The sequence below is a fragment of the Heteronotia binoei genome, chromosome 8 (assembly GCF_032191835.1).
Source record: "Heteronotia binoei isolate CCM8104 ecotype False Entrance Well chromosome 8, APGP_CSIRO_Hbin_v1, whole genome shotgun sequence".
In the NCBI taxonomy this organism is placed as follows: domain Eukaryota; kingdom Metazoa; phylum Chordata; class Lepidosauria; order Squamata; family Gekkonidae; genus Heteronotia; species Heteronotia binoei.
Window position 1 is genome coordinate 70,339,215 of NC_083230.1, and position 12,819 is coordinate 70,352,033.

The window sequence follows — 12,819 nt, forward strand, 5'->3', positions numbered from 1 at the left end:
CTATATACTAAGCAAAAATGTAGCTTCAAGACAGGATGTATAAATAGTGAAGGTTGGCTGAAGAAGTCAGAACTCTCTGCTTCCTTAAGATACATGGGTCGAGTGATCATTCCTTCAAGTGGCGCCCTGAAGCAGGGACCATTCAGCTCCCGAAGCAGGGACAACTCACCGAAGCAGGGACAGCTTCTGCTTTCAGATATCATCTGGCACAGCCCAGCAGCTCAGCTCCTACTTATCAAATGTCTGGCATAGGCCCCGAAGTGTGCACTCCGTCGTTCTCAAACGACCCCTTTCATTTGGTAAGTATGGGTGGACGGTTCTCTCAGGCTGAACAGAAACATTGTTCTATATGTTCTATAAACGCTTGTTCTATATGTTTTATTATTCTACTGTTTTAAATTGTCTAAATTGATGTATTTTTAAAGCCATTGTTGTAAATTGATGTATTTTAAAGCCAAACTTTATGTTAGATTTTATATGTTGTGAGCCGCCCTGAGAAGCTTCGGCAGGAAGGGCAGGATATAAATTGAAATAAACTGAAACTGAAACATTTAGGTGAGTTAAAGTTTTTGATCCAGAAGACTGTGACTTCTGGCCAACTTAAGACTCTGTTACAAGAGATCAGTAAGCAATGCCCCTGGTACCCAGAGGGAGGTTCTCTTAAACTTCGGGACTGGGAGAAGATAGGGAAGACCTTTCACACAGCTCAAGCATCTATTAAACTTCTGCAAGTCTGGCATAAATGCAGGTATGCAGCAGAGAAATTTATGCCCGTTTCTAACCCAAGCCAGCTCTCCAAAGATTGTCCCCTAAAAGGCACTGATGTTCAACTGGTGCCCCCTGCCCCTCCTCTTCTTCCATCTCCTTCTCTCCCTCCTCCACCAACAGATCCACCCGTGGGCCTACCATCTAATGCCCCGGGACGCATGGTCTGTGAAGTTTTGGAGAAGGAACTTGATCAGGCTAAATTGGAAGATGTCCCAGAATTGGCAGAAATGTTGTCTATTTGCCCTGTACATTTGACAGGGGAAGAGTTGCCTGACCTTTTATCGGTATGCCCAGTAACAAATGCACAGAATGAGAATAGGCAGCAGATTGTTAACTATACTGTGTTGCCCCACTCTGTCATGAGTGAAACTCAAAAGGCTATCAGCAATATGGACATAGGGAGAACCAATGTGCAAAGTCTTTTAGAAGGACTCTCTAAGGGATACACTGTGCTTTACAGGCCTTTGTCAAAGCACCTACAGAAGGGAAACCAGCCCATAGTTTTGCAACTGTCTGTCAAAAGCCACAAAAACCCTATTTAGTCCTTATCAATTGTCTTCAGGCAGCAATCAGAAGACAGATTGATAATCCTGATGCAGCAAGAGGATTGATGATGAAATTGGCCAAGGGAAATGCTAATTTGGATTCAAAAAGAGCCCCGTGGCGCAGAGTGTTAAAGCTGCAGTACTGCAGTCTTGAGCTCTGCTTACGGCCTGAGTTTGATCTTGGAGGAAGCTGGATTCAGGTAGCTGCTTCAGGGTTACTCAGTCCTCCACTCTTCTGAAGTTGGTCAAATGAGTACCCCGTTTGCTGGGGGGGGAAGTGTAAAAGACACACTTTACTTTTCAGCAGTGCTCAGTGCAGCAGGCTGAATTGTTACTATTCACACAGGCTTTCAACTTAATAAGACACCTTATATGCATTTAATTTGATTCATCAACTTCCTGGTGCATGTATCTCTCCAAATTGACCTTAATTTGATTAACTATATTTTTAATCTTGCAGTTTTTAATTTTTTGTTGTGAGTTACCTATTTTCTGTTACTCATAGTGAAAGCAATTTTAATCTTCCTGGTGTGATTGTTCAGGGCAATGCATTTGCTGATAAGATTTTGAAAGATGTTATTTCTCTATTTATGCTGTTAACCTGTGTAGTTTGCAAACTAACATAAGAGCATAGGAGAGAGAGGCTGTGTTGGATCAGACCAGTGTCCCATCCAGTCCAGCACTCTTTGTCATACAGTGACCAATATATGTGTCAGTTTGATATAGTGATTAAGTGTGTGGACTCTTATCTGGGAGAGCCAGGTTTGATTCCCCACTCCTCCACTTGCAACTGCTGGAGTGACCTTGGGCGGTCATAGCCCTCTCGGAGGTTGTTCTGGTTAAGAGCAGTTTTTGTCAGTGCTCTCTCAGCCCCACCCACCTCACAGGATGTCTGTTGTGAGGAAGGGCAGAATATAGATCCAATGTCGTCTTCTATGCATACACACATGCACATATATGGGTTTATATATACTGTGGCTAATAGCAACTAATGGACCTCTGGCTCTATATTTTTGTCTAGTCCCCTCTTGGGGCTGGCTATGCTTGTAGCTGCCACCACCTCCTGTAGCAGTGAATTCCACATGTTAATCACCCTTTGGGTGAAGAAGTACTTCCTTTTATGTGTTTTAGCCTGACTGCTCAGCAATTTCATTGAATGCTCACAAGTTTTTGTATTGTGAGAAAGGGAGAAAAGTACTTCTTTCTCTGCTTTCTCCATCCCATGTATAATCTTGTAAACCTTTATCATGTCACCCTGCAGTCAATGTTTCTCCAAGCCTCAAGTGTTTTAACCTTTCCTCATTGGGAAAGTGCTCCCTAACAAACTTTGACAAATGGATGTTAACCATATAGTTTCCCTGAAACCCTGATACTGTTATTTGTTTAAGCACTATGTACTAAGCAAAAATGTAGCTTCAAGACAGGATGTATAAATAAAGTGAAGGTTGGCTGAAGAAGTCAGACCTCTCTGCTTCCTTAAGATACATGGGTTGAGTGATCATTCCTTCATATCAACATGACACATTAAGCAGTATAGAAATTACATAAGAGGATCCTACTTACAATATACAATATACAGTAGTAAAGACCACAAATCTGAATCATTTACCCAAGTATGTCTGTGAAAACATTTTGTACTGTACAGCCTTATTAAAAAGAAAACATAATCCCCTGTGCAAGCACCAAGTTGTTATTGACCCATGGGGTGACATCACATCATGATGATTTCTTGGCAGACTTTTTGCACGGTGGTTTGCCATTGCCTTCCCCAGTCATCTACACTTTCCCCCCAGCAAGCTGGGTACTCATTTTACCAACCTCAGAAAGATGGAAGGCTGAGTCACCCTTGAGCTGGCTACCTGAACCCAGCTTCCGGTGGGATCGAACTCAGGTCGTGAACAGAGCTTGGACTGCAATACTGCAGCTTACCGCTCTGCCTTATTACCTGCACAGAAAAGCCCTCCTGAATAGTTCAGTTTTGCATAGTTTATGCAAGGCCAGGAGAGTGGGCACTTTCCTGACCTCTTCAGGCAGGCCATTCCATAAGGCGGAAGATGCAACAGAGAAAGCCATGTGTAAGGGTAGTTGTTGATTTTGCCCATTTGCAGATTGGCACCTATAGTAAACCTGCTGACATGAACAGAATTGTTGTGGCAGAGCACAAAGAGACAGATAAATAAGAGGGTCTGAGACCATGAAAGGCTTTATATGTGATAGTCAATAGCTTAAACTGAGGTTCATAACAAATGGTCAACCAATGAGGGATTGCAGAATGGAAATAATATTCATGCTCCCTCTGGCTCTCGCTAAATAGATGAGCTGTAGCATTCTGAACCAGTGAGAGTTTCCAAATTGATTTTGGGGGGAGACCAGCATACAGTGCACTACAGAAGTCTACTCTCAAAGTTACTATGGCATGGGTCCAGGTGGTCATGAGAGGTGCCATTTTATGATATGATTCTAGGCTGAGTTGGAAGAAAGCATTTTTGGCAAATGCATTAACTTGTTTCTCCACTGGTAAAGCTGGATCCAGTATGATCCCAAGCCTTTTAACTAAGTCAGCAAGGGTCAGCTGAACTCCACTTAAAGTGGGTAGAACAATGTCCTTCAAGGCCTCTGCCTTCCCAACCAGCATTACCTCTGTCTTTTCAGGGTTTAGTTTCAATTTGTTCACTTTTATCTAGTTAACCACTGTGACCAGGCAACAATTCAGGGGGGCCTCTACCACATCACCAGAAGATTTGGGTAAAGATATATAGAGCTGAGTATCATCAGCATATTGATGACAACCAACCCCAAACCTACAGATGGTTTGACCTAGGGGCTTTTCATAGAGATTAAAAAGTATGGGGGACAGAACTGCACCCTTTGGAAACCCACACAATAGGTCTCACACCGATAATGACTGGTTTCCAGTAGCAATCCTTTGAATCTGATCCAACCTACCTCTTCCAGACTTTTACTAGGGTTAAAGGTGATTCTTTTCTTTGTATATTCTTCAATTGACCTTGAAATGGCTTCTAACCATTCATCTCTTTCTGTTGCAGAACTGCTGGGTCAAATAAATACCATGGTTAAACTCCTAAACAACAGTTTTGCTCACAAACACCTTAGCAGCTTTCCCCCCTGCTGCTTTTGTCTGCGTAACAAGCAGTAATTTTTTGTGCCGAAGGAAACAGGCGTGTGCCTGAGCCTTACCTGGCTGAAAGAATGAAAGATCGCTGCACGCTTTCTATGTTCAGTTCATTCTGGTAAGCTTCATGTGTTGGCTTTCTAACCTGACAAAGCATCAGAACAATTCAATTGAATTTGACTTGCTTGGGGGAAAAAAGGTGTTGTGTCAACTTGTCATCTCAGGAGGAGCTGCAAAGGTAAAATAAACTAATACCGTACCCTCAGAAGTCAGAAACTACAAGAGAGGAAAAGGACAACCACGGCAAAAAGTGGCTTATAATCCAGCATGTTTCAGTAATGAAACCATGCAAATAGTAAGCCTGTTCAACATTACTTGTCCTTCAAACAACTACACAGTGCCTCATTGCTCTTTCTTTCTCAACAATCTTGTCACCTAAAAAGGCTTAGGCCTGATATAAACAAATGGTGGGAAAAGAACTCACTTGGAGGACTTTGGACCTGGGCTGCAAACTTGTGGCAAGCAGCTGCATGTGATTGATTAGCACATCAGCACAACAACTCTCTGGACTACAGACCTCTAGCTTGCCAGGTTATGTGAGACACTGGCCAAATACAAAAATCCACAGGCACTTTTCTTTTCCAGCAGGTGCATTTCAGTATAACATTTAAATCAGGCCCTAAACTAAAAAGCTTTAGTACATGTATGGTGTTCAAGGCAGGGGACTTGCTTATATTACTCTATAAAGTACCATGTATAAGTACTGACTGCAATATCCATATATCTATGTATTTAATGCTCTCTTATGAGCATTAAGTACTCCATTAACATGGACTAATTTATTAGCGGAGCTGACTATAATGAAGGCCATGGCAGAATTACTTATATGTATATTAGCACACTTTGATATTGTTACAGCTTGGTTATAGCAGGAGTCTAAAATACGAATTACAAAACATGATAGAGCAAAAGTGTCATTAACTCACTTTCATTCCAGACAGTGACAGCATGTTGTTGAGTTTGTACATTCCAGACTGAACAGGAGTAGTGTATAGCAGAGCATCATTAAACTGCAATATAATTTTAAAAAATGCAGCTGAAATTAGATTGCTTTCATCACATAGAAAAGGTGTACATAATCACATACCAATTAGAAAGACCATCTTCTACTTAAACAGGGAAGAGTGAGAGGGACACTGCCTCCCACCATACTGTACAGTGCTGGACACAAAATAATACAGAGGCAGAGAGGACCACTCAAAGTTCTCTACTCAATGTGGGGCCTATTCATTCTCCAGCCTTTACATGCAGACTGCTTACCACACAAATTTCAGTAAATTCCACATATGGAGCTAAGCAAGTAAAACTGGCCAACATCCATTGGAAGGATATTAATTTAACAGTTTCTTCAACTTTCTGAACCTTTAATCAGCTATAACTATTTCACAGATGCAAGTAGAACTTGCAGAATTTAATTCAACAAGGAAGGATGGAAAAACCAAAGCAGGGCCAAAATATGTTAAACTGAAATTTAGGCAACACAACTTGGAAGTCGGAATGGAAGAGGTGATCAGAGCCTTTTATTGTCTCTCCAAGGCCTTCTGCAAGTCTCTGATACTCTGCTGCATCTTGGCTGGCTCTCTGTGCTAGTGCTGATGCTCCTGGGGCTTTTTGGTGTTGCTCTAGATCTCTGAAAACTGCAGCTTTCTCCAGGCTCTTTCTCAGACTTCACTGTTCTCTGCACTGGCAGTGAGATGACTTCTCTCTCCCTTTCCTCCTCAGAACCCCCTGTTTTTTCCCCCTCAAAAACCTCCATGTACCCAAAACTGTCATTTTCTTTCCTCAGGGCTCTCCTACAGCTTCGTCCTAGAACAAACACCTTTCACCTCCAGACTCCAACAGGAAGACAGCAGTATTTGCCAGTATGCTACAGAAAGAAGTGTAAAATATACTGCAGACTACAGTTTCTTTTTCTAGCAAAATTAATTTCATTTATGCTGGCAGTATGATGCTTAATCAAATATTAACTTGCCAATTTGATTTTAGAAGCAATGAGCTTCGAATTTCTTGGCAATGAGCAAAACTGTTGTAGGAATGTACTATATTATGTACTAGGGATAAGCATGAACTGAAAAAATGGTTCACAGTTCATCCACTTTGTGGTTCATCCCACTCCCAGTGAGCTCTGAGGGAATTTAAATGACTTCAGAGCTCACTTCTCCTCAGGCATGGTCAGTTCCAGTGGACAGAAACTGACCAGCTCTCCCTTCCCTTCCTTTCCCCAGCTGGCCCTCCATAGTGGGCTGCTCAGGAAGCGGAGAGGAGGTATCTGGGCTACTGCAGGCCAGCTGAGGAAGTGAAAGGGAGGGACAGCAGATCAGTTTCACTTCCCTGGGCTTGGAAGCCAAAAGGAGTGAAACTAATCCACTCTCTCTCCCATTATGGCAGGCCAGCTGGGGACACTAGACAGCAGCTGCATGGCTGGGGGAAGGAGGAAGAGGCATTTAAATACCACCCCCTCCCTTCTCCAGCCAGGTCTCGGAATCACCCAACAGCCAAGGTACACTCTCTCCATTGTACCTTATGGAACCATAGGTTACAATGGAGAGTGTGCCGCTGCTACAGCGTTATTCTAGAGAGAAGGGGTTTAATCTCTGGAGAGAAGGGTTTAATCTCTAGAGAGAAGGGGTCTCTGGATCCCTCCACTATAACCCCATAGGGTGAAATGGAGAGACAAACCCCTTCTCTCTTTTCTTCTTCAGCCAGCTGGCCCTGGCAGGCCAGCTGGTGAAATGAAGAAAGATTGGGGAGAGGTCTCCCTGTGGGCTCAGCTGGGCTGCCCAGTTGAAGCCAGACAGCCCAGCAGAGCCCACAAAACAGCTGATCCTGTGGGGAGAGGTCCCCACAGGCTCAACCGGGGTCTGAGGGAAGGCAGTTTGAACTTTGGCAGGAGCCCTGTCGGACACCTAGGGAAGCCATTCCCTGGAGGGAAGGCAGTTCAAGCTGTCTTCTCTTGCCTTCCTCAGGCACCCCGCAGTCACGGAACACCTGGGGAAGCTGAGGCTTGGAAGAAAGTTTTAACTGCCTTCCCTTGCCTTTTCCAGGCACCCCGCAGCCACCAGACACCTGGGGAAGGCAGTTTCCCAGGTGCCCCACAACTGCCCAACACCTGGGAAATCCGACGCTCAAAGGGAAGGTAGTTTAAACTGCCTTCCCTTGCTTTTCCCAGGTACCCCGCAGCCACCAGTTGTCTGTAGAAGCCAAGGCTTGGAGAGAAGACAGTTTAAACTACCTTCCCTTGCCTTCCCCAGGAGCCACACAGCCATGGGATGCATGGGGAAGCTTATCCTGGGACAGAAGGCAGTATAAATTGTTTTCCCCAGGAGCCCTGCAACCACGGGGTGCCTAGGGAAGCCATGGGTTGGAGGGAAGGCATGAACCCTCCATGAGCCTCTGGTTTTGGAACCACAAATCAGCCTGGTTTGTGCTCGAACCACAGTTCATGGCTCAGTTTGTACCCATCCCTAATATTTACTTTATTTGCTATACAACCTAAATGAACAATATATGTCTAGTCAAAACTTCATCGTATCTGAAAAAAACAGTCTACCTGAACTCCTACTTCAAATTCTGACCATAACTACATTTAAAAATTAGTTACATGAGGGCTTCAACTAGCTGAGAAAGGATACTCTAAATACTCGGATGGAGATGAACTCAAGAAGTCAAAGTTGAATTAAAGACAGGTGCATGAAGTAGCTGCCAAGTACGTTAACCAAAATAAGTTGCTGGTTGTCAAATTTGTAATGAGAGTGGCTGCATAATTATGACATTAGCCTAGCCTGTGAAAAACATTTATGGCATCTTACCAAAAAAAACATTCGTGGCTGCATGATCTTCCTGGACAACTTCATTAATGTTCCTTCTTTCAAAAAGATCTGGAAATGCAAGAAAATAAATAAAGCCAGCTGCTGAGTGCACAAACTCTCTCAAAAACAGAAGAGGGAGTTCCTGTCTTTAAAAATGTTGAAATGCTAGCTAAAAGCAAAATAAAAACAACAGGACAGCAAAGGGCAGGAGAGAGAGAGCTGAAATGAAGGTTAAACTGTCATTAAACTGCTAAGTTTGTGTGGACAGATGACTGGTCTGCAGACCATGAAAGGAAGCTGCACATTTTGTGGTATCACATGGCCAGGGCCTTTTTTTTTAGCAGGAACACACAGGAAATACAGTTTTAGCTGGCTAGGTATCAGGGTGTGTGACCTAATATGCAAATGAGCTCTTGCTAGGCCTTTTCTGCTAAAAATCTCTATGGAAAACAATGGTGATGTCAGGGGTGTGCCTTAGGATGCAAATGAGTTCTTGCTGGGCTTTTTGCTACAAAAAACTCTAGACCAGGGTGTTCCATGAGTCAATTCAGGGTGGACTGTTGTAGTGACACAGGGCTATATTCTCCCCCTCCTACCATTTCCCTTTGAAAAGCTCAGCTACTTCCACAACTGAAGATGGCTGGTGATGTGAAGCCAAGAAAAACTGAAATGTTGTCCCTCTCTTGAACAGCTGTAGCCCTCAGAGGGACTTAAATGATGATCCACAATTTAATGATTTTTTTTGTAGTCTCCTTTCATAACTTACCCTTCCTGGCTGTACAATCTCATGGTGGCCGTTTAAACTGTACTGTATTTGCATAAGCTTCTGAAAGTTGTCCTTGAGGGAGAAAGCATGAATAAAATTACTGTAAATAAATGGAGATCTGAGAATTTTCACAGATAGATGGGGGTGGAGGGGAGAAGGACAGGCAATTCTTTCCAAGCACTGGAAAAACACAACTATTGTTCAAACTGGTTTCTGGATTGCTCAACTTTTTAAAAAAGTTCTTTATCTTTCACATTCTACAGAATGAACCACCAGAAGCCAATTTCCTGAAGTATGGATTGCAGGAGGATACAGGTCTTTAGGCTAAGAATTATAGGTATGGTTGCAAATACAGAAAACTCATAATTTAATTATCACCCTTAATTAACCTAGGGATGTTTCTCTCTCGTCCCCTCCTTCACTCATGGAATTCTGCACTCTGAAAACTCAGTAGCTGGGATGAGGGGTGGGCTACTTACTGAATTTTGGTTTTAATCCAGATGCTATATTTCTGCAAATTTCAGATAAAACAGGAACCAAACATATCTGCGCTCAAAATGTCTGCATAACAGGGACAGATCTCCATAAAACAGGAATATATTCCAGAAATGGAATATATGTGTAGTATCACTATCACCATTATTTAAACATATTTTGTCCTTAAATTACAGTTTTAAATTTGTATGTGCTTCCACAGTTGATATACTTACTCCCTGTTTCATAATGTCATTTGCATGGTTGGCCACTTCTATGACAACAGCAAGAGCATCTTAAAAGAAAAAAAACCCATTTGGTTGTATAAGCTAAATAATCAGTACTGAAATACAAGGCAATTATATAAAAAGCATATTATGGAATAACCTCAAACAATTTATCATCCTCATCATCGCCATCAATGTGGCATTTTACAGAGTAAGCATAAACAACAAGTTATGAGGTTTCAACTCTTCCAACTCTGGGCAAAAAAAAATTAAGCCTACTTTATTTACTCATTGCAACGGATGACCCTCAGGCCTCACTGGGTCCAATGAAGACTTCCCACCTGGCCAAACTCAATATAGCCTTCCAATCTGCTCCATGTTTTCTGAGAACTTACCTATATTGCTACACTCACTGTCAAGTTTCAAAGCCCACTTCATACACCAGTTGTGAATCCTTTCTGCTTTTCAATACAGGCTGCAAGCACACTTAATGCATGTGTATTAGCCACACAAGCAATCACCAGGCTCCTTGCTGAAGTTTCTTCCTTCTTCCACCCAAATGCTGCATTGCAGTATAGTAGTTGCTGGAATTTAATTTATTTTTATCATAATCGTCTGCCATGAAGCTCAAAGTTTAATGTGTGGTTTCAAATTTTATCCTAACCACCACCATGTGAGTTAAGATTAGTCTGAAAGGTCATGAGTGGCCCAGAGTCATTACATTATTTTCATGGCAGAGGGGAAATCTGAACCAACTGGATGCAGACGGGGCTCTACTTGGCCATGGCTAAACCTTCTCAGTTATTTAAACACAAATCTTCAATCATGGAATTTATGAAGCATTGGAGCTGCTTTCTGTCTAGTTGCTAACTTTTTAAAACTTAATTTTTTTAAAAAAATTGTTGGGCTGTGCCCAATGACTGCCCACACTGGCCGGGCTTGGGAGTCTGCCCTGGCTCCACTGAAAAGGACCCTCTTCATCCACCAGACCAGTGTTTCCCATTTGCAGGGTCGAGACCCAGTACCGGGCCACGGAAGCCTCACTACCGGGTCACAAGAAAAGCCAAAGCTAGCCCTGCCCCCAGCAAAGCTAGCCCCACCCCATCTCTGTGTTGTGCAGAGAGGAGCTGGGCTGCCTCTCCTTCCTTCTCCCCTGCTCCCAGTGTTTGAGAGAAAAGCTGGCATCCACTGGCGCTTTAGACCCATGAAGTGTTCTTCAAGGCATGAGCTTTCATGTACCTTGCAGTATGTTCTTTTGGGGAGATTTTCCCGGGAGGCCTGGGTGGCAAAGAAGGGTGTGTGTGTTTTTTTCAGCTGGGAGGGGCGGAGAGTAGGCTTTCCAGTAGTTATTTTTTTTTTTTTACCAAATGACCCCTGGGCAGAATTTTTTCTGGGTGGGGTCATCTGATGGTGAGGAAGGCTTTTTTTTTCTTTGCCCCCTCTCTTTCTTTCCCTGCAAGTGATGCTCTGTCTGTATTCTTGGTGCTGGGGGTGGGGGGGGGTGGAAAGCAACAATGGGAGGGCTTCTAGTGCCCTGGCCTCACTGGTGGACATTCTAATGCTTTTTGGGCATTGTATGAGGGAATTTTGGACTGGATAGTCCACTGGCCTGATCCAACATGGCTCCTCTTATGTTTATGTTCTTTGTTTCCATGTCTTTTTCTTTTCTTTTCCTTTCCTTTCCTTTCCTTCCATTTCATTCTTTCCCTTTCTTTCCCATTCTCTTTCTTTTCTTCCATTTTTACTGGATGAAACTTTTCTGTTTGTCATACTGTTATTGCAGACACAGGAGCTCTGCCCATGAAAAGACGGCACCCCCAGTTGTAGCCAGATGGCCTTTTATGAAATTTCTGTGTGAGTGATTGAGGGTACGAGGTGTGGGGCAGAAAGAGATTATTGGAGATTACTGCAGTATAACTCAACAGTGCTGGAAGAGATGGTACTATAAAGTTGGCACCATTTTACTAGTCCTGCTTTTAACAGCTGTCTGACACCAAAATTAAACTCCTCCTGTAGATATTTAAAAGGATGAAAGTACTTCACTGGCTAAGTATCTGCACAATAGGTTGCTTTTAAAGGCATGGGAAACACAGCCAGTAAAAAACTGCAAGTCCCTCATAAATGTCCTTTTTGGGATAACTGCAGAAAAGCGTGTATGAACTTCATATAACTCGAAATTAATTCATTAATTGCAGTACAATTCTCTGCTACCTTTCACAGCAATTTCCCAGTGTTTCAGCCAAGGAAAAGTATGAAAAATAGCTGTCAAAAGATTTTCTTGAAACCAAGCAAGCTTGGTTGTAGCCTGAGGCAGGGTTCCAGTAGTAGCAGCTGAAGGAAGGGCCTGCTAAATATGTCAGCATATTTTGAGGTAGAGCAGCTTCCAGGGCCCAGTGTGTGTGGTACACAGTGCTGGTATTTCTGATGGCAATGGCAACAGCACTCCCAACTGCATACACTGGCCAGTGCTGTTGAGGAAGGGATGTGTAGGTGGTGCAGGCAATTGAACATGGGCATTAGGAGTGCTTTCAAGCTGGAGAAGAATACACAAACAGATATGTGCATGCAGGTATGGGGGTGAAAAAAGAGGACCGCCCACTTTCCACCCCCATTTTGGCTCAGCATGAGTTTCAGAGAGATTTTTCTGAAAATAAATTTACTTCTGAAGAAGAGGCAGGTTTGGGGAGTGCCCTGGAAGAGACATCACAGGAAAAGGTGGAATTTTGGTTCAGTGTGCCCCGGAAGTGACATCACTTGGTCCTTGACACCACAGGAAATGACATAATTCCTGTCTCCCGGCTCCACCCCCAAATTTTAGTGAGCCACAAAGGAGAAGTGTAAAAATAATCAGGCCACGGGAAAGAAAAATTTGGGAAACCCTGCACCACATCAAAAATGTTTCTTTCAATAGTTTGCAACCATACATAATATTGCTACAGCCAGAAAGGCTATCATGAGTCACAAGCAAATGCTTTCTTGAAAAAAGCCTGAATACCTATTAATGTAAATCCATAATTGGGCTTATAATTAATGTATA

General features: G+C 43.0%; 1 protein-coding gene across 1 annotated transcript in view; it reads right to left on the bottom strand.

Moving 5' to 3' along the window:
• The window catches only part of FGD6 (FYVE, RhoGEF and PH domain containing 6), a 108,175-nt gene that overhangs the window by 29,553 nt on the left and 65,803 nt on the right, over window positions 1-12,819 (bottom strand). Inside the window, exons 10-15 of the mRNA XM_060245198.1 lie at window positions 9,792-9,850; window positions 9,082-9,153; window positions 8,316-8,384; window positions 5,433-5,516; window positions 4,512-4,591; window positions 4,260-4,362 (exon numbers count right to left, since the gene is read on the bottom strand). Coding sequence (XP_060101181.1) covers window positions 4,260-4,362; window positions 4,512-4,591; window positions 5,433-5,516; window positions 8,316-8,384; window positions 9,082-9,153; window positions 9,792-9,850 — 467 coding nt within the window. The remainder of the gene's footprint in view (window positions 1-4,259; window positions 4,363-4,511; window positions 4,592-5,432; window positions 5,517-8,315; window positions 8,385-9,081; window positions 9,154-9,791; window positions 9,851-12,819) is intronic.